At 48.5% G+C, this 24,570-nt stretch overlaps 3 protein-coding genes across 4 annotated transcripts in view; all 3 read left to right on the forward strand.

Moving 5' to 3' along the window:
* The window catches only part of ACTN2 (actinin alpha 2), a 43,323-nt gene extending 32,312 nt beyond the window's left edge, over positions 1–11,011 (forward strand). For both annotated transcript variants that reach the window (XM_081114333.1, XM_081114334.1), the window contains exons 11-21: positions 15–162; positions 507–657; positions 1,200–1,308; positions 2,424–2,564; positions 3,419–3,601; positions 4,347–4,481; positions 4,603–4,782; positions 5,554–5,700; positions 6,954–7,019; positions 7,822–7,980; positions 8,989–11,011. In XM_081114333.1, the coding sequence (XP_080970459.1) occupies positions 15–162; positions 507–657; positions 1,200–1,308; positions 2,424–2,564; positions 3,419–3,601; positions 4,347–4,481; positions 4,603–4,782; positions 5,554–5,700; positions 6,954–7,019; positions 7,822–7,980; positions 8,989–9,147 (1,578 nt within the window). In that variant the 3' untranslated portion in view covers positions 9,148–11,011. The remainder of the gene's footprint in view (positions 1–14; positions 163–506; positions 658–1,199; positions 1,309–2,423; positions 2,565–3,418; positions 3,602–4,346; positions 4,482–4,602; positions 4,783–5,553; positions 5,701–6,953; positions 7,020–7,821; positions 7,981–8,988) is intronic.
* The window catches only part of GPR137B (G protein-coupled receptor 137B), a 499,787-nt gene that overhangs the window by 163,095 nt on the left and 312,122 nt on the right, over positions 1–24,570 (forward strand). The window lies entirely within an intron of this gene.
* MTR (5-methyltetrahydrofolate-homocysteine methyltransferase) overlaps positions 12,882–24,570 on the forward strand; it is a 51,168-nt gene continuing 39,479 nt past the window's right edge. Inside the window, exons 1-3 of the mRNA XM_081114418.1 lie at positions 12,882–13,679; positions 14,746–14,835; positions 24,318–24,387. Of these exons, the coding sequence (XP_080970544.1) occupies positions 13,521–13,679; positions 14,746–14,835; positions 24,318–24,387 (319 nt within the window). The 5' untranslated portion in view covers positions 12,882–13,520. The remainder of the gene's footprint in view (positions 13,680–14,745; positions 14,836–24,317; positions 24,388–24,570) is intronic.

Here is a 24,570-nt window from a genome sequence, read left to right on the forward strand (position 1 = left end):
TCCCCCCTCTCCAGGACATCGCCGGGGCCTGGCAGCGGCTGGAGCAGGCGGAGAAGGGCTACGAGGAGTGGCTGCTGAACGAGATCCGGAGGCTGGAGCGTGTGGAGCACCTGGCCGAGAAGTTCAGGCAGAAGGCGTCCACCCACGAGACCTGGGCCTACGGTGAGCGGCCTGGCTGGGCCTGGACCGAGGCTCAGGGGCAGCTGCTAACTCCGCCCCGAGTGCGGGACCTGCAGGGGCATCCTGGCCTCTCTGCTCTGTTCTCTCGCATTAAGCCTCTTACTTCTTAATGGAGCAGATCATGTATTTTTTCTCTTTTTCTTTTTCACAAAATGGCACTTGAAATACATTCCTCCCACACTTGCCGACTCAGGGCCTGGCCGCCTCCTGTCCTCCCCTCCTTTTTCTGCTTGATTCCACAGACTCTGCTCATTCCCTAACTTTGCAGGCACCAAGAAGCTGCCGGTGACATAGGCCTGTTCTCACTCTTGTGCCAACCTTTGCAGGCAAAGAGCAGATCTTGCTGCAGAAGGATTATGAGTCGGCGACGCTGACCGAGGTGCGGGCCCTGCTGCGGAAGCACGAGGCCTTTGAGAGCGACCTGGCGGCCCACCAGGACCGCGTGGAGCAGATCGCAGCCATCGCGCAGGAGCTCAAGTACGTGCGGCCGTGGACACCCACCCCGTGGGTGTGGGGACGGGGGAAGGGCTCCCTGGACCTTCCCAGGGAGGGGTCCGGCCCGGCCTTCCTTCCTGTCTGGAGTTTAGGGAGAGCGAAGCTGGAGGAATCTGGGGTGGGATCGTCCTGTGACGATTAACAAAACCCTGAAATACCTGCCAATCCTACCAGATCTTTTAAAAATCCTCCTTTACATAATAAAAGGCTAATAGGTAAATTGTTCCCTTGGGACTTCTACTGGGAGTTCGATTGCTCGCTTTGACGTGTGCTGACTACCAGGGGGCGGCCGGAAGATGGCGGGCGACCAGCGCCTGTGCCAGGGCGCTGAGGGAGAGAGGGAAGGAGGAAGTGGGGAGGCAGGGACGTGATCGGCCCTGAGCACCGGCCAGGCCTAGGGACCCTACCCATGCACGAATTTCGTGCACCGGTCCTCTAGTGTATATATATGGTCTGTTTATTTGGACTCTGCTCGTTTTTCCTGCTATTATCTGGGACCGCTAATCTGTCTTCACTTCGAACAGCGAGCTGGACTACCACGACGCGGTGAACGTCAACGATAGGTGCCAGAAGATCTGTGACCAGTGGGACAGGCTGGGGACGCTAACGCAGAAGCGGAGAGAGGCCCTGGAGGTGAGGTCTCTACGCCGCCCGGGGGTGTGGAACCCAGACTCTTCCCCTACGTCCCTGTCACTGATTTCTTGCTTTTCTGCTTTACTATGTGTGTAAAACAAAGCAGATTGTCCGGTGCAAGGAGCCTCCAAAGGGAGTAGGACAAGTAGGAAAAAGAGGGAAATGGGAAGTTGGGAGTTTTGTACTATATTTTCTTAAAAAAATCAGGGGGTCCAGCCGGTGTGGCTCAGTGGTTGAGTGTTGACCTATGAACCAGGAGGTCATGGTTTGATTCCCAGTTGGAGCGTGCAGGAGGCAGCCGATCCATGATTCTCTCTCATCATTGATGGTTCTCTCTCTCTCTCTCTCTTTTCCTCTCTCTTCCTCTCTGAAATCAATACAAATATATTTAAAATATAAAAAATTATAAAATGACCTGTAGTCCTCCTTGCTCCATGAGGTGGGGACTTTCAGGAAAGGCGTCCTCTCTGTGACTGTGGGCTGAAATGGGGAAGCTGCCCTGAATTCTCAGTTATGTAACGTGGTTAAGGAGTCGCTTCTGACTTACCAAGCAGCGCATCTCAGTTTCCTAAAAGGTGACAGACATGTCGTGGATTTCTTACGAACTTTCAAAGCAGGCTCCATTGTTGTTGTTTTTGTTGTTAAATATATCTTTATTGATTTCAGGGAGCAAGGGAGACCCGGGGGGCGGGGGGAGAGAAAAACATCAATGATTAGAGAGAATCACTGATTGGCTGCCTCCCTCATGGCTGCCTACTGGGGATCGAGCCCGCAACCCGGCTTGTGCCCTGATGGGGAATCAATCCTGGGACCCTTCAGTCCACAGGCCGAGGTTCTATCTACTGAACCAAACCAGCTAGGGCCAAACCAGGCTGCTGTGGATGTCATCAAACCCTTCTTTGACTGAGAAGACGCTGCAGAGAGCTGCCAGGCTCAGCCTGATGATGTGAACGGTGGTTAATCTTGTGTGTCGACATGCTAATGACGAGAACGCTGTGATTCCCAGAATGTCAGGGAATCGTGTGTGGCTCTGGAATGCATATGCACATTTTCAGACAGTTTTTTTATTATTATTATTATTGAATCTGTGATCGCGCCTGCTTCTTTCTGTCCAGAGAACCGAGAAGTTGCTGGAGACCATCGACCAGCTGCACCTGGAGTTTGCCAAGAGAGCTGCCCCGTTCAACAACTGGATGGAGGGCGCCATGGAGGACCTGCAGGACATGTTCATCGTCCACAGCATCGAGGAGATCCAGGTAGGGACCCGTCCGTCCTCGCGCGGCAGCAGGTGGCTTTGTCCCGAGGGGGCTGCGGTGGGGTGGAGGAGGTCTGAGGGCGCCTGAAGGGAAAGAGTTCCCATCTGAGCCTTTTCTCCTTGGGGAGTGAGGGGTGTGCTTCCTGGGGGTCTGCAGGTGTGAAGGCAGCAGTGCTGGCTCCTTTCGTGGGATGTGAAAGGCACACACTGGTCCTCAGAAAGGGCAGCGAAGTTAAGCTCTGCCCTCGGTGGAGAGAGAGACACCTACACAGAAGCTGGGGGTGGGAATAATGGAAGCAAATATGATTTTTCTTAAAAAAGGGAACATGGTTTTTGAAGACTTTGGGTTTGTAGCCATTGATTAAATAGTCACCATGATATCTTTTTTTTTCCCATTTCAAAGAACTTGATTTTTGTGCACAGAATAGATTTTCTAAAGCAATTCAGATTTGTTTTCCTCCAGAGATCCCTGCAGGGAGAAAGGCATTCATGGCCCTGGCTGCTTTGGCTCAGTGGATAGAGCATCAGCCCTCAGACTGAAGGGACCTGGGTTTGATTCCAGTCAAGGGGATGTACCTTGGTTGCAGGCTCAATCCCTGGTCACAGTTGGGGTGGGTGCAGGAAGCAACCAATCGGTGTGTCTCTCTCATATCGATGTTTCTTTCTGTCTCCCTCCCTTCCACTCTCTCTAAAAATCAATGAAAAATATCCTCAGGTGAGGATGAACAAAACAGAAAGGAAGGAAGGCAGGCAGGCAGGCAGGCAGGCGGGCATTCATGCGTGTGCAGACGGGAACATGGAACACTGACATTCGCATGACCTAAGATCGCTTTTCCCACTTGTGTCTCTGGTCAGAGTCTGATCACGGCCCACGAGCAGTTCAAGGCCACGCTGCCCGAGGCGGACGGCGAGCGGCAGTCCATCATGGCCATCCAGAACGAGGTGGAGAAGGTCATTCAGAGCTACAACATCCGGATCAGCTCCAGCAACCCCTACAGCACCGTCACCATGGACGAGCTGCGGAACAAGTGGGACAAGGTGGGCGGCGGGGCGTGTGTGCGGGACCCGGGCCCGCGTGAAGCCGAGGTTCAGGGCACACATAACAGCCCGGGGCAGTGAGAGCGACAGCCTGATTTGGCATCGTTTACCCCAAATTTCACCGACAAAATATGCTAAGTTCTTAAATGCCATGCAGCAACTTCTGAGGTTTGTAAGGAAAGTAGAGATGATTTTTCCTGAAGGAAAATCTGATACTAAGACCACAAGTTTTAACTGTTTTAAAACCGCAGCTGAAAGTTTGGTGCCGTCGGCTTGCCATTCAAGAATTTTCAGAATACAGGATGAGCATGTCCCACAGGTGTGTGACTTTCCAGTTCAGAAAATTGCTTAGAGAACTGTTTCTGGGAACTAAAGTACTCGCCTCACTTGCTGCCTCCAATCCAGTGAGAGTGAAAATAGGGTTATTTGAGCCTTTTGTCTCATTCTTAAGAAAAGTTTATCTTCCTGGTTAAAATCCAGCACAGTTCCCACCCAGCCCAGTGTCCCTGACACCCCCCCACTCAGCCCAGTGTCCCCGACGCACACCCACCCAGTCTTAAGCAGGCATGGGTGGCAGTCACAGCTAGAATGAGCTCTCCCTTTAGTCTCAGAGTTGGGACTCCCTCTCCCCTTCCTCTCCCCCCTCTGCTCCCACCCCCACACTTCGGACCATCACCCCATCTCTTGGTCGCTCCCATTGGACCAAAGCTGGCCTCTAACCCCTGCTGCCCTTGGGCCCCGACAGGTGAAGCAGCTGGTGCCCATCCGAGACCAGTCCCTGCAGGAGGAGCTGGCCCGCCAGCACGCCAACGAGCGCCTGCGCCGCCAGTTCGCTGCCCAGGCCAACGCCATCGGGCCCTGGATCCAGAACAAGATGGAGGTAGGGCGGTGCCTCCGAGCTTTGCCCGACGGGGGATCAGTCCCTGGGCTGGCGATGTACCTGATTCTGGGTTGGGGGCAGGCCAGACCTGCTCACCTGGTCCCCACTGTGCTTGTCCTAGGAGATTGCCCGGAGCTCCATCCAGATCACCGGGGCCCTGGAGGACCAGATGAACCAGCTGAAGCAGTACGAGCACAACATCATCAACTACAAGAACAATATCGACAAGCTGGAGGGCGACCACCAGCTCATCCAGGAGGCCCTGGTCTTCGACAACAAGCACACCAACTACACCATGGAGGTACCTACCACCCCCTCCTGCCCCCACCCGTGCTGCCTCCCTGGCTGTGGCCGGCTCACTCAGGGGTCTCACCCATGCCGGCTTATCGGTTCCTGTTGAGTCCTGCAAGTGCAGGAGGTGGAGATCGCTAAGTCTCTCCTCCACGTTTGTGAAAAAGCTTGTGACCCAACCTGGCCAGTGTGGCTCAGTGGTGGAGCATCGACCTGGGAACCAGGAGCAGATCCCCAGTCAGGGGCATACGGGAGGTGGCTGATAAATGCCTCTCTCATCACTGATGTTTCTATCTCCCTCTCCCTCTCCCTTCCGCTCTGAGATCAATAAAAATATATTTAAAAAAAAAGGCTGTGAGCCCCAGCAGGCAATGCACCACTGTCAGCAGCAGCAGCAGCAGCACAGCAGGAGCTCACTGCATGCTTCAGAGAGAGGACCAGACATCGCATTCTCCCAGCTGACCAATCTGAGCGCCCTGGGAGCCCGTGGGTGTCATCCGGGGCCCTCCTGTTCCTTGTGACAGGGAAAGATATTTCTAGTGACACAGAGACTGCCCACTGTATATTTATCTACAAACGTCACTGTTAGAGCCCTGCCCTCGCTTCCGAGCCTGGCCCACTACAGAATCTTGCAGGAAGCGGGCGAGCGGAGAGAAGCAGCGTAGGGAGGTGGGAGTCAGCCCTGCTTCTCTCGCCTGGGGCCGACTCTCCCGCCAGGAGGCCGGGAGGCCAGGTCGAGGCGCCAGAAGGCCCAGAGCTGACGGCTCCTCTCTCCCGGCAGCACATTCGCGTGGGGTGGGAGCTGCTGCTGACGACCATCGCCAGGACCATCAACGAGGTGGAGACGCAGATCCTGACCAGGGACGCCAAGGGCATCACCCAGGAGCAGATGAACGAGTTCAGAGCCTCCTTCAACCACTTCGACCGGGTACCTCCCCCTCGAGCTCTTTGCAGGGCAATACTGGGGACATTCAGACACGTTCAAGAGAATGCCCATGCCGTTCGCTTAAGTCTTCAGGCCCTAGAAGGTCACGGGCAGGGGGGTGGTGAATGCCAAAGGCAGACAGCCACCGTGGTGACGGGTGCTAAGCTCTGACGTTGCCCAGGCCACGACGTCTAGGATTGTGTGCTGTTCGGTGTGGGTGACAGTGGACGCCTTTGTACGTGGCAGCAAAGCTAGATTTGTTCTAAGCGAATGTGTATCCTTAACAAAATGTGGTTCTAGAGACTTCAGACCTTTTCCTCAGGAACTGTTTAGGTAAAAGCACCTGATAGAAATTTAACCTGTTCTTTTGCCATATAAAACTTAATTTTCTTTTTTAAGTCGAACAAAATCGACTCTTAAAGACGTTTTAAGGAAAAGGCACCAACAAAATAGTGAGCATTTTCATCGTAAAGGCATCTAAAAAGTGAAGTGTATTTTGATTTCAATAGTATTGAGTAAAACCAATTCTCTCTAAGAAAATCTGGCATTTAGCGACGGGATTTGGGGGCGGAGGGAAGAGGAAAGATTTAAAATGACCTGGAAGTTCTGAGCCTTAAGAGAGGGGGTGCCATTGAATTGGAGGTGCCCCGGGCAGTGAGGCATCCCATTCTGGACTTCGGGGCTGAACCTAATGGTCATCTCTGACAAGATAGGGCCTGGGCGGCCATCTGGTCCGTGGAGGCTGGGCCGCCCTGTGTCCTGCCCTGGCCTCCTGTCCACCGTAAGTGGCCGTGCTTGGAGCCTCACAGGGTTTGTGCTGAGGCCACGTTTGCCGCACGCAGGGCCACGCCTCGATTCCTCTCGGACCTTGAAAATGAAAACCATCCTGGCCCCCGCCTGAGAGTGGTGGTGGGCTCTGCTCAGCCATCAGTGGGTGGCCGTAGTCAGCTTCTGACTGGGTCATTTTCAGCGGCACGGGGCACTTCCTTCCACTGCTTTCTTCAGTGTGTGGTCTTCCTTTCTTGTCTGTTGTCACGCCCCCCCCTCCCCCCCCCCCCCCCGCTTTCCCCTGGTTAAGAAACCATTTTGTAACATCCCCTGGGTTGGCTCTGGTCTTCCTGTAAGTCAGTGGTGACCTGGACAGTCTCCTTGGCCAGCTCAGGTGTCCCCTCTCTTCCTGGATTTTGTCCCTCGGGTCAAGTAGAGTAGCTCCTTTGCCTCTAATTCCCAGCGTCTCTGTTTGTATCTGTCTGCAGAGGAAGAATGGCCTGATGGACCACGAGGATTTCAGAGCCTGCTTGATTTCCATGGGCTACGACCTGGTAAGCAGAAGTGGAGGTTTCCCCAAGGGGATGTTTTGCTGAACTTGGGTATATATCACAGGAGGTGACTGCCCCAAAGAACGGTGGCACTTTGGGGATGAGCCCATTTTCATTGAATAGATAATCTTTCTGAAGGTTGCCTGCTACCATATGAAAGTAATTTCACCGAACTAGAATCTGTATTTGTATTCAGTCATTGTTCAGGTATCAGCTTTCCTGATGATTTGTAACAGCTCTATTGAGATATAACTCACTATACAATTGACCCGTTTAAAGTATACGCTTCAATGGCTTTTCGTATCCTGATGATTTTTAAGTGCTTTTCCCTCTAACATTTGAAAAAGTAAAAAGGTTTAGTAGCAAATCAGCTCAGAAAGTCTTGCATTTCCCTGTGGCCCCTCACTCCCCCGGGAGCCACTGATGTGGATTCTCAGCGTGAGCCGCCCTGACTCCTCTCTGACCTTGAAAAGAAAAGCCTGGAGAGCCACCTTCAGACTGCATGTCGCTCCTCTCCGTTGTCACCTGGAAAGGGCCAGCTCTCTCCCTGACGTCTCTTATGTTCAGGCCTGCAGGAGTGTGGGTCCCAGGGTGGAGGGAATTCAGGAGCCTCAGGCGTAGAGCCACAGCCGCTGTTACAGTCACTGGGTGGAGTGACCTTTGTTCCAGAGACGGCAGGGGGTGCAGGATACTTACGTGTCCACCTGCTGCCCAAAGGAACTGGCGGGCAGCAGGTGAGAGCAGACTGGCTCTGTGCGTAGCCGTGTGCTCTTGAAGCCAACGTGCCCCTGCCACCTCGCCGCAGGGTGAAGCCGAGTTTGCCCGCATCATGACCCTGGTGGATCCCAACGGACAGGGCACTGTCACCTTCCAGTCCTTCATCGACTTCATGACCAGAGAGACAGCCGACACGGACACCGCGGAGCAGGTCATCGCCTCCTTCCGCATCCTGGCGTCCGATAAGGTCTGCACGGACGGATTCCTTCTGTCTGCCTTTTTCTCCTAAGAACAGAAACGACATTGCCAGGGAAAATAGTACGGTAGTAGTGCATGCTGTACCACATCAGCGTTTTCAGAAAGCAGCCGGTAGCCCAGCTGGGGTGGCTCCGTGGTTGAGCGTCGACCCATGAACTGAGAGGTCTCCAGTTTGATTCCTGGCCAGGTCACATGCTCAGATTGTGGGCTCCGCCCCCAGTAAGGGATGCGAAGGAGGCAGCCAATCAATGGCCCTCTCTCATCCATGTTTCTGTCTCTCTATCCCTCTCTCTTCCTCTCTCAAATCAATAAAGAAAATTTAAAAAAAAAAAAGAAGAAGAAAGCAAGCAAGCAGCAGGTAAACGGTGGTTCGCCCAGAACAGAAAAAAGAGACATTCTGCTCCTGAAATTTGTGCTTGGGCCTCAGTGAGTTTCATGCAAGGAACCAGGAGTGTGTACTTTGTAGGGGATTTTTTTGGTGTGTGTTTTACTGGTTCAGCCAATAAAGTTGAGGTCACAGTAGTTATCCCTCCCCCTGTGGCTCAGTTTGAGAAATACTGGTGGCAATGCTCCCGGTGGGAGACCCACTGCCCTGCAGGAGCCGTCTTAGGTGTAAGCTCGGTCTGCAGGCCCATTAGACTGTCTGCCTTTAATCCTTTTTATTTATTATTATTTTTTTAAATATATTTTTATTGATTTCAGAGAGGAAGGGAGAGGGAGAGATGGATAGAAACATCAGTAATGACAGAGAATCATTGATCGGCTGCCTCCTGCACGCCCCCTACTGGGGATCAAGACCAAAACCCGGGCATGTGCCCTTGACTGGAATTGAACCTGGGACCCTTTAGTCCGCAGGCCGATGCTCTCCACACTGAGCCAAACCAGCGAGGGCTGTATCCTTTTTGAAATTGAACCAATGCCAGCCGTGCAGCAGCATGAGCACCCCTGTTGCAGGGTTTCCCCGACTGACTTGCAAACCCCTCTCTGTCTCTTGCAGCCGTACATCCTGGCGGAGGAACTGCGGCGCGAGCTGCCCCCGGACCAGGCGCAGTACTGCCTGGGGCGCATGCCAGCCTACAAGGGCCCGGGCGCGGTGCCTGGCGCCCTGGACTACGCGGCCTTCTCCTCGGCGCTCTACGGGGAGAGCGACCTGTGAGCCGACGCTGGCCCGCCCACAGCAGCGAAAGACTTTGACGAGCGTGGTTAAGGGAAGGGACAGGGAGAGATTTTGCGGCTCAGTAATGGTTTATGACATAGCGTGCTTCATCAATAGGTTTCTTTATTTCGGAATTGTTAGCTAAATGCAATGGAATATCAGGGTTTTTTGGTTTGTTTCTTTGCTCAAACAAAGCAAATTCCTTGAGTAGTATGAAATGAGGATCTAGGGACAGAAGAAAAGTACAAAATGGGAAATTCCCAAATACCCAAGATTTGAGACCAGGAAGAAAAAAATTGGTAAATGTTTCATATTTTTAAAAAATATGCTTAAATAGGCTTATGTGATTATCGTGAGGGGAATATATTTGGGATATTCATGTTTTACCTTCTCATCCAAAGATTAGCGATATTTAAGTACTATTGTTTCTTTAGTTGAATTTAATGTTGTGAAACAGAACTTCCAGGGAATGGAACCAGACGACCCAAAATATATTTAGTACTTAAAAACTTTTGAATAGAGTTCATAGTCAGCTCTTCGTTGTTTAGGACTACGCAGTCCAGTGAGTGGATTTCAATGCCTTATTTATCGTCCAAAGTAGAGACCTCAGGAATCACAGAAGCCGGTCTGCTTGCCGGAGAGGAAGCTGTAGTCACTAGGAAAAACGAATGTGTTAGGATCACGTATTGAATCCAGGTTTCTGTGCATTTCCTGGAGCTTGTTAGCACGGGTGTGGAAGAGATGACTGTCGGTAAGCGCCCTGTTTTTTAAATAAACAGGTTTCTGTAGCAATAGTTTACAACAGGACATGGGTCAGAGACCGGCACCCAGATCGCTCACCAGGCCACACTTCATTAAGCCCTTGACTTTCTGACCTGGACAGGAGGAGTTAGTAGGGAAGGACTCATTCTTAGCAGCAGTAGAGGTAGAGCTTGCGTTGCAGACCTTTACATATTTTGGGGGGGTGCTTTTTGTGTAGTAGAAAGGACTCGACGTTTTTTGCCAGCACTCAGCGTGCGGTCGCCACTGTGACTGGTGCCGAGCCCTGGGTCTGGCTCTCTCCACACCTGAGGCCCTGCCACGGAGGACACCCCATGCTCCCAGCATCCTCTGCTCTCTTGAAGGTTCATCTGTTCGAATGTTTGGGCTGCCTTATGCTATAACTCCCCCTCTGTTTTTCCATCCTGTTGACAGCTTGTAGAGAAGGCAGGAATTCTGTTTACATCTGAGTCCTTAATGATCAGGAAAGGGATTATAAACAAACAAAAAACTGTTGCCAACAGCAATTCAAGTGTTACTAGGAAAGCGGTACTGTGCCTGTTGCCCACGGTCTGCTTTCTCAGATTTTTGGTGGATTGCCACCAACAGCTGGAAATGTGATATTTTCCATTCATACCTTGTTTGGTAACTTCCTACTTTTACTGCATTGGCCCTTGTAGAACCCTTAACCTTTAAAAACTTCACTTGCTTCATTTTATTAAGTAGTTGGTAGGTAGCAAGTTCCTGAAATACCCGAGTCTCTGTGTGTCATGCCAAACACTGTGGGTGATAAGTAGAGGGACTCTGACTCTTTATTTCCAGCAGGTGCTATATTCCAGCCATAAACATTAAGGAAACACTGGGAAGTCGTTCTGACTCTGAGGCTAGGAGCGGGACTTGGGGTGTTTTAGGATGCGTACAGGTAGCTCAGCTGCCTAAAATGTTCATCGCTTTACAATATTCAGGCAAGAGGATAGATGTACTATCTGCTAATAAATGAAGAAAGGAGATAAACTCTGAAAAACACTTAATAAACATGTTTATACTCTCATCTTAGAAGATATTTTTATTTCTGAAGCTGAATTATCCATTAAACTTAATTTATAAAAGAAAAAGAATCCATGCTTATCTTTTTTTTCAAAGAATATCCCGTTTCCTCGGTTAACCACAAACTTCCTCACTTAAAATTGCCATCATATTTAAAAACTCTCCTTTGGGTAACTATTTGCCAGCCATAAAGAATTAGAAACTGGCCCTCACCGGTTTGGCTCAGTGGATAGAGCATTGGCCTGTAGACTGAAGGGTCCTGGGTTCAATTCCAGTCAAGGGCGCATGCCGGGTTACAGGCTTGATCCCCAGTAGGGGGCCTGCAGGAGGCAGCCAATCAATGAGTCTCTCTCATTGATGTTTCTATCACTCTCCCTCTCGCATTCTCTCTGAAATCAATTAAAAAAAAAAAAGAATTAGAAACTGGCTGGCTTGGGAAGGGCGAGGGGGTAAGGGGTAAATTTGGGATGAGGAATTAGGGTTGATCCAATTGGCCCTGGCCAGTTTGGCTCGGTGGATAGAGGGTCGGCCTGCAGACTGGAGGGTCACAGGTTTGATTCCATTCGGGTCAAGGGCATGTACCTCAGTTTCAGGTTCAATCCCTGGCCCTGGTGGGGGCACATGCAGGAGGCAGCCAATCCATGTGTTTCTCTCACATCGATGTTTCTCTCTGTCTCTCCCCCTCCCTTCCACTCTCTAAAAATCACTGGGAAAAGTATCCTTGGGTGAGGATTAACAACAAAAAACCCAGGAGTTGTTTGAAGGTCTTATCTCTACACAATGGGTTTATGTGGGATGAGCTGAGTGGGCTAGCTGATTATCACCAAAATAAGATAATAGATTCTCTCCTACAGGGAGGAGAGGCTTTTTTTGCAGTGTTCCCATCCACTCCAGATGCATTTGTATTACTTCCTAGGGCTACGATAACCGAGTAGCACAAAATGGGTGGCCTCAAACAACAATGTATTGTCACAGGTTTGGAAACTAGAAGTCCAAAACCAAGGTGTCGACAGGGCCTTTCTCCCTCTGACATCTACAGGGGAGAATCCTTCCCGGCTCCTCTAGCTTCTGATGTTTGCAGGCAATCCCCAGTTCCTTGTTGTGTAGGTGCATCACCCCAATCTCTGCCTTTGCTGTCACTGTACGTGGGCTCGATGATTAGTCTTAACTAGGTCGTGAGTTGCTCTAAGACAGGTGGGGGTCGGGGTGGGAGGCAGTTTGTCTTTGCATACCCATGTCCGACACACAGTAGGACTCAGTAAATGCTTTCTGTCTATAAGTGGCTGTACATGCATCTCGCCCAGCACCAGGCTATAGCGGGAGGCGCATAGCGCCTGGCCTTGCACTCAAGCTCCAGCTCTGAGCTGCACACAGTGGGGGGCCAGCCTTGTGGGACCAGCAGTGAGGGGTCAGGAGCGCGGAGCCAGTGTCTGCTCCCCACACAGCCCACGCTCCAAGGCGCCACGCGGCTGCACTTCCGGGTCCGAGTGCGGAGGTGGCGTGAAGCTCCGCGAGGACCGGACTACATTTCCCAGAGAACCCTGGGGCGAGCCTCAGGCGATTGGTTGAGACCGACAGCCAATGAGGCCGCGAAGAGCTCCCACAGACCAATCACAGCCCCAGGGCGGGAGCTCCTCGTGGATGCTCAGCTGCGACAGAAACACCCTGAGGGGCCGGTTCCGGGACGCACGTCGTTCTCTTCCCCGCGCCACGTCCGCGGCTCCCCGGCCCCCGGCCTCGTGGCGCGCCGCGTGCTGGCCGGTGTCGCTCTCCGGGCCGGTGTCGCTCTCCGCCGTCCCCAGTGGAGACCGCCCTGCTGCGTCCCGCGCCCGAGGCGGAGGAGCGGGCCCAGCGGCATGTCGCCCGCGCCACAGGACCGCGCGCCCGCGGGTAACACTCGGCCCAGCCCGGGCGCGGGGCTGCCTGACGCGCGCCGTGGGTTCCGGGTCTCGGTGCTGCTTGCACCCATGACGCCCCGCAGGATTCCCGCGGGAGACGGCGGCGCCCGTGGGCTTCCGAGCAGCCAGGGCGCCCACGTGTCTCCCCGTCCTCCCCGCCGGCACCCCGTCCACTCCCGCCGGCACCCCGTCTATCCTCGCCGGCAACCCGTCCTCCCCCACCCGCACCCCGTCAGCACCCCATGTCCACCTCCCCGCCCGCACCCCGCCCTTTCCCGCCGGCACCCCGTGTCCACCTCCCCGTAGGCACCCCGTCCGCCCCGCCGGCACCCCGTGTCCACCTCCCCGTAGGCACCCCGTCCGCCCCGCCCGTGCTCCCCCCGTGACCGTGTGCGGTGCACATCTTTCATTGCATTAGGCGTGGTCATAACTCGGTGACAAAGCGTCGGGGCAGCGTTTTTGTAACGCTGCGGAGCTGTGAGCACATCTTTCATGAGCGCCCCCTACTCCCTATTGTGAATGGTTACCAAGGACTCCACACCCTCTCTCCACACATCTCCCCCCCACCCCGCCCCCTTCATTTTTTAAGGTCACGCGTTGCCTTTCTTTAAAGCGGGCGTGAAGAGACCCCTGCGGGCCGAGATCGAGGCCGTCCTGCGGGAGAGGATCATGGTCCTGGATGGCGGGATGGGGACCATGATCCAGCAGCACAGGCTGAGCGAAGAGGACTTCCGAGGCCAGGAATTTAAGGATCACGCCCTGCCGCTGAAAGGCAACAACGACATCCTGAGTCTAACTCAGCCCGACGTCATTTATCAAATCCATAAGGTAACGGGTCACCAGGCGCGGGCCCTTGCAGCCTGCCATGCTTCCCACCCGTGTCATGCACTCAGGGCAGCACACTGTCCTGGGTGCCCTGGAGGAGGGTACACACACTTGACACAGCTCTCAAAACAGTGTGTGAACTTGTCTGAGGTCAAGCTCTGTATTTATTTATTTTCTTAAAAAAAAAAAAAAATATATATATATATATATATATATATATTTTTTTTTTTTTAAAAATATATTTTATTGATTTTTTTCAGAGAGGAAGGGAGAGAGATAGTTAGAAACATCGATGAGAGAGAAACATCGATCAGCTGCCTCCTGCACATCTCCTACTGGGGATGTGCCCGCAACCCAGGTACATGGCCTTGACCGGAATCGAACCTGGGACCTTTCAGTCCGCAGGCCGGTGCTCTATCCACTGAGCCAAACCGGTTTCGGCTCTTAAAATATATTTTTATTGATTTCAGAGAGGAAGGGAGACGGGGAGAGAGAGGAACATCAATGATGAGAATCACGGATCTGCTGCCTCCTGCACGCCCCCTACTGGGGATCGAGCTTGCAACCAGGGCATGTGCCCTTGACCGGAATTGAACCCGAGACCCTTCAGTCCCCAGGCAGATGCTCTATCCCAGTGGTCGGCAAACTGCGGCTCGCGAGCCACATGCGGCTCTTTGGCCCCTTGAGTGTGGCTCTTCCACAAAATACCGACTTCTGCGCGTGGGCCACGAAATTTCAACGCACTGTACGTGCGCGCCCACACGTGGTATTTTGTGGAAGAGCCACACTCAAGGGGCCAAAGAGCCGCATGTGGCTCGCGAGCCACAGTTTGCCAACCACGGCTCTATCCACTGAGCCACGCCGGCTAGGGCCAAGTTTTGTGTTTGTTTACACCACCCGCCTGTCTATGCAAGTCTTACATCTGTTGGCGTCCCTGGCCTCCAGCGCAGTGCCGTATGCTTAGTAACTGGTCAGAGGCTGTTTGTGGGGGATGGTGTTGAAGAGGCATGTTTGTTGTTGGGGGACAGGGATTCTAAAACTCAGCGCTGACATTCCTGTCTCGTTGCAGGATTACCTGCTGGCTGGGGCTGATATCATTGAAACAAACACTTTTAGCAGCACTAACGTTGCCCAAGCTGACTATGGCCTGGAGCACTTGGTAAGACGCCCATTTTCCTTCCTAACTAAGACGTTCGTGAGCGTTTATCACATCGCTAGTTGCTAGTGAGACAACCACCTGAAGCGAATGCCTACTTACCTGTAGTTTGTGCTCAGACGGAAATGGTTTGACTCTCATCCGCGTATGAACATAGCAGCCCGTTCATTTTCCATCTGGCTTCTTTTATGGGCAAGTAATAGTCAAATAAAAATGATGCTTATTATGCAGTGACTGTCGATAAAGGCATAATGATTGTGTGCGCTATTTTGTGAGGCCTTTATAAAAAACTTCATCTGAGGATATGTTTATTGATTTATTTATTTTTTTAGAGAGAGGGGAAGGAGGAGGGGAGAGAGAGAAACATTGATGTGAGAGGGAAACATCTGTCAATTGCCTCCCATATGTCCCCCAACCTGGGTGGGATTGAACCTGAACCCGCAACCTGGGTATGTTCCCTGACCGGAAATCAAACCCTCACTCCTTTTGGTGCATGGGACAATGCTCTATCTACTGAGCACACCGGTCAGGGCTTGTGAGGCCTTTTTAAGTACTGGGTGGTAGATTTGATTTCCTTTTTCTTTTTTTTTTTTTTTTTTTTTTTTTTTTTTTTTTTTTTTTTAAATTTTTTTATTGCTTAAAGTATTACAAAGGGTATTACATATGTGTCCATTTTATCCCCCCGCCCTAGACAGTCCCCCAGCCTCCCCTATCCCCCAGTGTCTTATGTCCATTGGTTATGCTTATACGCATGCATACAAGTCCTTTAGTTGATCTCTTACCCCCCTACCTCCTGCCCCCCAACCCTCCCCGGCCTTCCCACTGCAGTTTGACAATCTGTTTGAGGCAGCTCTGCCTCTGAATCTATTATTGTTCAAAAGTTTATAATGGTCTCTATTATCCATGAATGAGTGAGATCATGTGGTATGTTTCCTTCATTGACTGGCTTATTTCACTTAGCATAATGCTCTCCAGTTCCATCCATGACGTTGCAAATGGTAAGAGTTCCTTCCTTTTTAGAGCAGCATAGTATTCCATCGTGTAGATGTACCACAGTTTTCTAATCCATTCATCTACTGATGGGCACTTAGGCTGTTTCCAAATCTTAGCTATGGTGAATTGTGCTGCTATGAACATAGGGGTGCATATATCTTTTCTGATTGGTGTTTCTGGTTTCTTGGGATATATTCCTAGAAGTGGGATCACAGGGTCAAATGGGAGTTCCATTTTCAGTTTTTTAAGGAAACTCCATACTGTCTTCCATAGTGGCTGCACCAGTCTGCATTCCCACCAGCAGTGCACAAGTGTTCCTTTTTCTCCACATCCTCTCCAGCACTTGTCGTTTGCTGATTTGTTGATGATAGCCAGTCTGACAGGTGTGAGATGGTACCTCATTGTTGTTTTGATTTGCATCTCTCGGATGATTAGTGACTTTGAGCATGTTTTCATATGTCTCTTGGCTTTCTGAATGTCCTCTTTTGAAAGGTGTCTATTTAGGTCCTTTGCCCATTTTTTGATTGGATTGTTTATCTTCCTTTTGTTAAGTTGTATGAGTTCCCTGTAGATTTTGGAGATTAGGCCCTTATCAGATATGACATTGGCAAATATGTTTTCCCACACAGTGGGTTTTCTCGTTGTTTTGTTGATGGTTTCTTTTGCTGTGCAGAAGCTTTTTATTTTGATGTAGTCCCATTTGTTCATTTTCTCTTTAGTTTCAAGTGCCCTAGGAGCTGTATCAGTGAAGAAATTGCTTCGGCATATGTCTGAGATTTTGTTGCCTTTGGATTCTTCTAGAATTTTTATGGTTTCCTGTCGTACATTTAAGTCCTTTATCCATTTTGAGTTTATTTTTGTGTATGGTGTAAGTTGGTGGTCTAGTTTCATTTTCTTGCATATATCTGTCCAATTTTCCCAACACCATTTATTGAAGAGACTATCTTGGCTCCATTGTATGTTCTTGCCTCCTTTGTCAAATATTAATTGAGCATATTGGTTCGGGCCGATTTCTGGGCTCTCTATTCTATTCCATTGATCTATATGCCTATTCTTGTGCCAGTACCAGGCAGTTTTGAGAACAGTGGCTTTGTAATACAACTTGATATCTGGTATTGAGATCCCACCTACTTTGTTCTTTTTCAGGATTGCTGCAGCTATTCGGGGTCTTTTTTTATTCCAGATGAATTTTTGGAGAGTTCGTTCTAGATCTCTGAAGTATGCCGTTGGTATTTTAATGGGAAGTGCATTGAATTTATAGATTGCTTTGGGTAGTATGGACATTTTAATGATGTTGATTCTACCAATCCATGAACACGGTATGTTCTTCCATCTGTTTATGTCTTCCTCTATATCTTTTTTCAACGTCCTGTAGTTTTCTGAGTAGAGGTCTTTTACCTCTTTAGTTAAGATTATTCCTAGGTAGCTTAGTTTTTTTGGTGCGATGGTAAACGGGATTGTTTTTATAATCTCTCTTTCTGAAAGTTCACTATTGGTGTATAGAAATGCCTCAGATTTCTTGGGGTTAATTTTGTATCCTGCTACATTGCCAAATTCATGTATTAAGTCTAGTAGCTTTTTGATGGAGTCTCTAGGGTTTTGTATGTATAATATCATGTCGTCTGCAAATAAGGACAGTTTTACTTCCTCTTTTCCAATTTGGATGCCTTTTATTTCTTCTTCTTGCCGAATTGCAATGGCTAACACTTCCAGTACTATGTTGAACAGGAGTGGTGAGAGGGGGCATCCCTGTCTTGTTCCTGTTCTTAGGGGAAATGGTGTAAGTTTTTGTCCATTGAGAATGATGTTGGCTGTGGGCCTGTCATATATGGCTTTTATTATGTTGAGGTATGATCCTCCTACTCCCACCTTGCTGAGAGTTTTTATCAAAAATGGGTGTTGAATTTTGTCAAATGCTTTTTCTGCATCAATTGATATGACCATGTGGTTTTTTTCTTTCAATTTGTTTATGTGATGTATCACGTTTATTGATTTGCGGATATTGTACCATCCTTGCATCCCTGGGATAAATCCTACTTGGTCATGGTGTATGATCTTTCTGATGTACTGCTGGATCCGATTTGCTAAGATTTTGTTGAGGATTTTGGCATCTATGTTCATGAGGGATATTGGCCTGTAATTCTCTTTCATTGTGTTGTCTTTACCTGGTTTTGGTATTAGGGTGATGCTGGCTTCATAGAATGAGCTTGGAAGTGTTCCTTCCTCTTGAATTTTTTGTAGTAGTCTGAGGAGGATAGGTTTTAGTTCTTCCTTGAATGTTTGGTAAAACTCCCCTGTGAAGCCGTCTGGTCCTGGGCTTTTGTTTGCTGGAAGCTTTTTGATGACTGCTTCAATTTCTTCCATAGTTATTGGCCTGTTGAGATTTTTAGATTCTTCCTGATTGAGTTTTGGAATGTTGTATTTTTCTAGGAATTTGTCCATTTCCTCCAGGTTGTCTAGTTTGTTGGAGTAGAGCTGTCCATAGTATTTTTTAACAATCATTTGTATTTCTGTGGGGTCTGTTGTTATTTCACCTCTTTCATTTCTGATTTTGTTTATTTGGGTCCTCTCTCTTTGCTTCTTGGTGAGTCTGGCTAGAGGTTTGTCAATCTTGTTTATCCTTTCGAAGAACCAGCTCTTGGTTTCATTGATTTTCTGTATTATTTTTTTGGTCTCTATGTTATTTATTTCTGCTCTAATCTTTAATATCTCCTTCCTTCTGCTCACTCTGGGGTTTTCTTGTTGCTCTCTTTCTAATTCTTTGAGTTGTAGAGTTAGCTGATTTACTACCATTTTTTCTTGTTTTTTGAGATAGGCCTGTAGAGCTATAAACTTCCCTCTCAGGACTGCTTTCATTGTGTCCCATAGGTTTTGGATTGTTGTGTTTTCATTGTCATTAGTTTCCAGGATGTTTTGAATTTCTTCTTTGATTTCATTGGTAACCCAATCAATATTTAATAGCATGCTATTCAGCTTCCAGGTGTTTGAGTATTTTGGGTTGTTTTTATTGCAGTTTATTTCTAATATTATGCCATCGTGGTCTGCGAAGACGCTTTTTATGATTTCAATCTTCTTGAATTTGGGGATACTTTGCTTGTGACCCAATATATGGTCTATTTTTGAATATGTGTCATGAGCACTTGAGTAGAATGTATATTCCGTGGCACTGGGGTGAAGTGTTCTGAAGATGTCTATTAAGTCCATCTGATCTAGTGAGTCATTTAGTATTGCTGTATCTTTGCTGATTGTTTGTCTAGAGGACTTATCCAGTGATGACAGTGGTGTATTAAAGTCCCCTACTATGATTGTATTGTTGTCGATCTCTCCTTTGATATCTTCCAGAAGATTTTTTATGTATTTGGGTGCTCCTGCATTGGGTGCATATATGTTTATCAGGGTTATATCTTCTTGTTGTATTGATCCTTTTAGTATTATGAAGTGGCCTTCCGTATCTCTTGTTATGGCCTTCACTTTGAGGTCTATTTTGTCCGATATAAGTATTGCTACCCCAGCTTTCTTTTCTTTTCCATTAGCCTGAAAGATAGTTTTCCATCCCTTCACTTTCAGTCTGTGTGAGTCCTTTCTAATGAGGTGGGTCTCTTGTAGACAGCAAATGTATGGGTCATGATTTTTTATCCATTCAGCCACTCGATATCTTTTGGTTGGAGCATTTAGCCCGTTTACATTTAAAGTTATTATTGAAAGGTACTTGTTTGTAGCCATTTCTTTTTTTGTGTGTGTGGCTGTTTTCTTTCTGGGATTTTTATTTCTTCTTTTTACACCAGTCCCTTTAGCATTTCTTGCATTGCTGGCTTGGTGGTGATAAACTCCCTTAGCCTTTTTTTGTCTGTGAAGCTTCTTATTTCCCCTTCAATTTTGAATGATAGCCTTGCTGGATAGAGTATTCTTGGATTCAGTCCTTTGCTTTGCATCACTTTGTAAATTTCCGTCCATTCTTTTCTGGCCTGATGTGTTTCTGTTGAGAAATCATTTGATAATCTAATGGGAGATCCCTTGTATGTAACTTTCCGTCTCTCTCTTGCAGCCTGTAAGATTCTCTCTTTGTCCTGAACATTTGCCATGGTAATTATGATGTGTCTTGGTGTGGGTCTTTTCGGGTTCACCTTGCTTGGGACTCTCTGGGCTTGTGTGACTTTTTTCTTCCCCACCTCAGGGAAGTTTTCTGATATTATTTCTTCCAATAGGTTTTCTAATCCTTGTTCCTCTTTCTGTTGTTCTGGCACCCCTATTATTCGTATGTTGTTTCGTTTCATGTTGTCCCAAAGCTCCCTTAGGCTCTCCTCCTGTCTTTTAATTTTTTTCTCCAACTGAAGTACAGTTTGGGTGTGTTTTGCTTCCCTGTCTTCTAATTCACTAATTCGGTCTTCCGCTTCTCCTAGTCTACTGTTGATACTTTCAATGGTGTTCTTTATTGCAGCTATATCGCACTTCATTTCTTCTTGGGTCTTAGTTAAGTTGTCGATTTTTTCATCTGTTTCTTCTTGCTTCTTGGATAAGTTGTCGATTTTTTCCTCCATCCGGTGTATGCACTCTAGGACCCTTATTCTGAATTCTTTTTCTGTCATGTTGTATGCCTCTGTATCACTTAGCTGCTTTTCTGGTGAGTCCTCCTTTTCTTTCCTTTGGGGATTTCTTTGTCTACCCATGTTTGATCTCACTGACGTATATAGATATTGAGTCGTTCAGTGGCTGCTCCCTAGGTGGCAGTGGCTCCTCGGGCTCTGGTTGCTCCTTGGGCGGTTGTGGTAGCAGCTGCTCCTCTGTTGTTAGCGGGTCTTCTGATGGGTGCTGTTCACAGCTGTTGTGGCTCTTCTGGCTGGTGGAGGGAGGCTTCACCCACAGCAGCTGTTCCTCAGACAGAGCGTGTGGAGATCAGGAGGCCGCTGTTGCTTGGATCTGCTGCGTTGATTTAAAGGCACAAAATACAACACAACAAGGCACAACGTACCAGGCACTGAACACAAATGAATTACGGTATTAATAACCCCAAATAAAGATGGCCACCCAAGCTAAGAGAGTTGGGGGGTAAGGAAGAAAGAAGAGAAAAAGATAGAGAGAAAAACAGAAAAAAGAGAAAAAAAAAAAGAAGAAGAAAAAGAAAAAAAAAGAAAAATAGAATGAAGTAGAAGAGGGGAGGAGACTATTCATATGAGGAGAAAACTCCGATAGAACCGCCACTAATCCCAACAAATTCCAGCAACGGATCTCTGGAGTGAATACAAACTACAGACAGCCAATAATATCAAGTGAGGCAAGGGAAAGCAGAAGCACAAAAATAACTGGCCGGGGTTGGGGTGGGGAGGGGGAATGGGAGACAGAAAAAGAAAAAGAAAAAGCAGAACAACCTCACATACAATCCTTAAAGAAAAGAAAAGAAAAAAAAAACAACACAATATACTCAACAATCGAGCAAGCAACAACAGAACAATAGAGAAAAGGAGAGAATAAAAAATTTGGATAGTGAAGAAAGATAAGGGAGAGGTGGATAAGGATTTAGAGCAGGTGATTGGAAAAGGGATATATAAGTAGGGTGAAATTTAGACAGGGCGTATGAAGAATAGGAAAAATCTAAAGCAGGAATAGGGTAAGAGAAACAGGACAGCAAAAGGGGAAAAGTGGGGAAGAGAGTTTTAGCACAGCAGCACAATTGAGGTAGAGGAAAATGATGCTAAAGGAACGATGAAAATAGAATGGAGAACCTTAGTCCCAAAATAAAATAAAGAGAAAATAAAATGACACTTTAAAAAAAAAATGGTAAAATGGCAGTAGTAATAATACTGGTTAAAAATAAAAATGTAGTAATTAAAAGGGTAATATCAGGTGATGAAAAAAGAAAATAAATGGTTTCTTAGTTAAAAGGTGAAACAATAATTAAAAAAAAATAATTAAAAAAAAAAAAAAATGGGCTGTAATGAAGGTGCTTCAGATCTTATGCTCCTCTTTTTGGCACACCAGGTATTCAGGAGAATGTTGAATTTTCCTCTGATACACTGTTCCTCTGTGTTGTAAGCCACAGTCCTGATTTTAAGGCAGGCTACATTGGTTTCCCAGACAGCCCTTATCTGTATTTACAGAAGAGTCAGTTCATGGCTCTGCCTCTGGGTGGCAGTGCGTCGGGATTGACCTCCGAGGGTATAGGACCTCTCTGACCAGGTGTTCTCTATTGTACCAGAAGCTGGTTTGGGAATGTCCTCCGCCCAGAGCTGGTTTTCCAGTAGTCACTCCCCGCTCTGTTTCCCAGGCTCCCCCAAAACAGCCTTCCCTTACAAGCTCTGTGACTGACCCCAACTGGGTAGTCCCTTGCACTGGGTTCAACAATCAAACGCACAGATTTAAGAGCCTGGGAAGTTGTGCGAACTCGCAACGCTTCACCTTCCAAATCTGCGCGAAGTCTCTGCGCGCACTCTGGCTCCTGGCACCGAGTAGCCGGCAAACTGGCGTAATCTGAGGCTGCCCGTTTGTGTCCCGTCCAACTGTGGGCTTATTTATAGTGTTCCCTTCTGCCAGCAGCCCTGGGGGTGCCCTTCCACACTCGTGGGTCACGCTGGCTCCAACGGCCGCGGTCTTTGTGGGGCACAGAGCCCCCACCCCCCTGCGCGCGTTCCACTCTCCGACCTAAACTGCAAACCGCACCTTTGGGGAAAGTCTAACCTTTCTGTGGGGAGAAGCCGAGTTCCTCTGAGTTCACGTAGTCGCGCTGCTTGAGAGCCGTTGTTGCCGGGTTAGTAGCTGGTCTCTGGATGCCGGCGACAGTCACCCAAGATGGCACGGTCTCCGCGGCTGTGCCGGCGCACCTGGAGAGGTTTCAGCCTCAGCCTCTAACCGTTCCCTTTATCTAGGATTTCTCTGTCTTTCCTGGCTGCAGACTGTCTCAGCTGAATCTCCTCTGCTTATTCGGGCTGTATGCTACCCGTTTCAGCTGCCCGCCCTTATCTGCTCTGGGACAAGGCACCGACACGTCTGTCTAAACCTCCGCCATTTTCTCTCCCCTTTTTCTTTTTTTTTATTGTGGCAAAATACATGTAACATAATATTAGCATCCCAACCATTTTTAAGTATAAGTTTAGTGGCTGGCCGATGCTCTATCCACTTGGCCAGACCAGCTAGGGCAACCTCGTCTCTCTTTAAATTGTAGGTAGTGCTTTGTACATTTGTGCATACTTGCTTTTATTTCCTAGTGAGAGGGTTCATGTACCTTTACCAAATATCAAGAGGTTAATAATCTACAAAAAGTTCAGAACCATCACTTACAACCATTGTTTGGTGAAGGAAATCAGGGCCTGAAGAGGTTCTAAGGGAACTGCCTGGGCTGACAGTGACGAGCTGGGCCTGGAAGCCAGGCCTCCTGTGTCTAAAGCAGTGGTTCTCAACCTTCCTAATGCCGCGACCCTTTAATACAGTTCCTCATGTTGTGGTGACCCCCAACCATAAAATTATTTTCGTTGCTACTTCATAACTGTCATTTTGCTACTGTTATGAATTGTCATGTAAATATCTGATATGCAGGATGTATTTTCATTGTTACAAATTGAACATATTTAAAGCAGTGATTAATCACAAAAACAATATGTAATTATATATGTGTTTTCCAATGGTCTTAGGCGACCCCTGTGAAAGGGTCATTTGACCCTCAAAGGGGTTGTGACCCACAGGTTGAGAACCGCTGGTCTAAAGCCTGTGCCTTTCCCATTAGTATTTGAACCTCATCCAGCATGGCCAGGGTGAACCTGAGGAGGGGTGGTGAAGGATTAAAGAAAATAGACAAGAGAATACGGTTGGGACCGGGTGGATCACTGCCTGGATGAGGAAACAGTGACACGCCTGTAGTCAGATTACACAAAGCAAAACAAGGGCAAGATGTTTACATGTTCTTGCGAGTTTCAAGTTGCTTCTTTCCTGTTGTTGCCATTCTCCCAACTCTGTCAAGCTTTGTTTAGGCGGCACTTGCTGCACCCCCTGCATCCCATATCCCTTAGCTACCTGGGACTGCAGGGTCGGACTATCAGGTCAAGCTTACATACAACCATAGCCTTTTGGCTATAACTATGCTGGGAGGGCTTTGCCCTCCAAGCTGGGACTTGTATGTGGCTTTGCCATAAGTCAGTCTGAGGCTTGATCCTGTCCGAACGCTGTAGCCGCATTCCACACTATTCTTTTTTCTAAATCTCAAAACCTGTTGAGCGACACCAGCTTATTCTCTGCCATCCCAGAGATCCAGAGGTTGTCCTTTTGCCGCCTCACTCACGGTTTTGGGGAAGAACCAAAAGCAGTTTCCAAAGATTCTGGCCTTTCCTGTGCCTTCTAGGCTGGGGTTGCTGATGGGCCTTCTCGGCCAGGATTTCATTCAGACCTCAGATGAACTCACTCTCCATTTCCTTACTGAGTGACACTGGGTTCTAGAAGGTCTTGAGCTCCTTGTTCAGCACGTGGAGAAACAGGAGGACGGGCTAACGTTTGCAGTTCTGTGCTAGGTCTACCGGATGAACAGGTGCTCTGCGGCCGTGGCCAGGAAAGCGGCCGAGGAGGTCACGCTCCAGACAGGTGAGGAGCGAAAGTGTCCCCTTTTCCACAAAGATGATCCCTTGGGTAGTTTCACCTGAAATACGGTCATAGAAAAGGATTACTTACCGAAACACCTTGAAGCCAGGCATGTGAGAATTCAGAGGTTTTGGGATTGGCCTGGTGATCATGCGTATAGCCACCCTCTATTTCATCATTTTTCCA

Source organism: Myotis nattereri, assembly GCF_964212035.1.
Source record: "Myotis nattereri genome assembly, chromosome: 20".
NCBI classification, from domain to species: domain Eukaryota; kingdom Metazoa; phylum Chordata; class Mammalia; order Chiroptera; family Vespertilionidae; genus Myotis; species Myotis nattereri.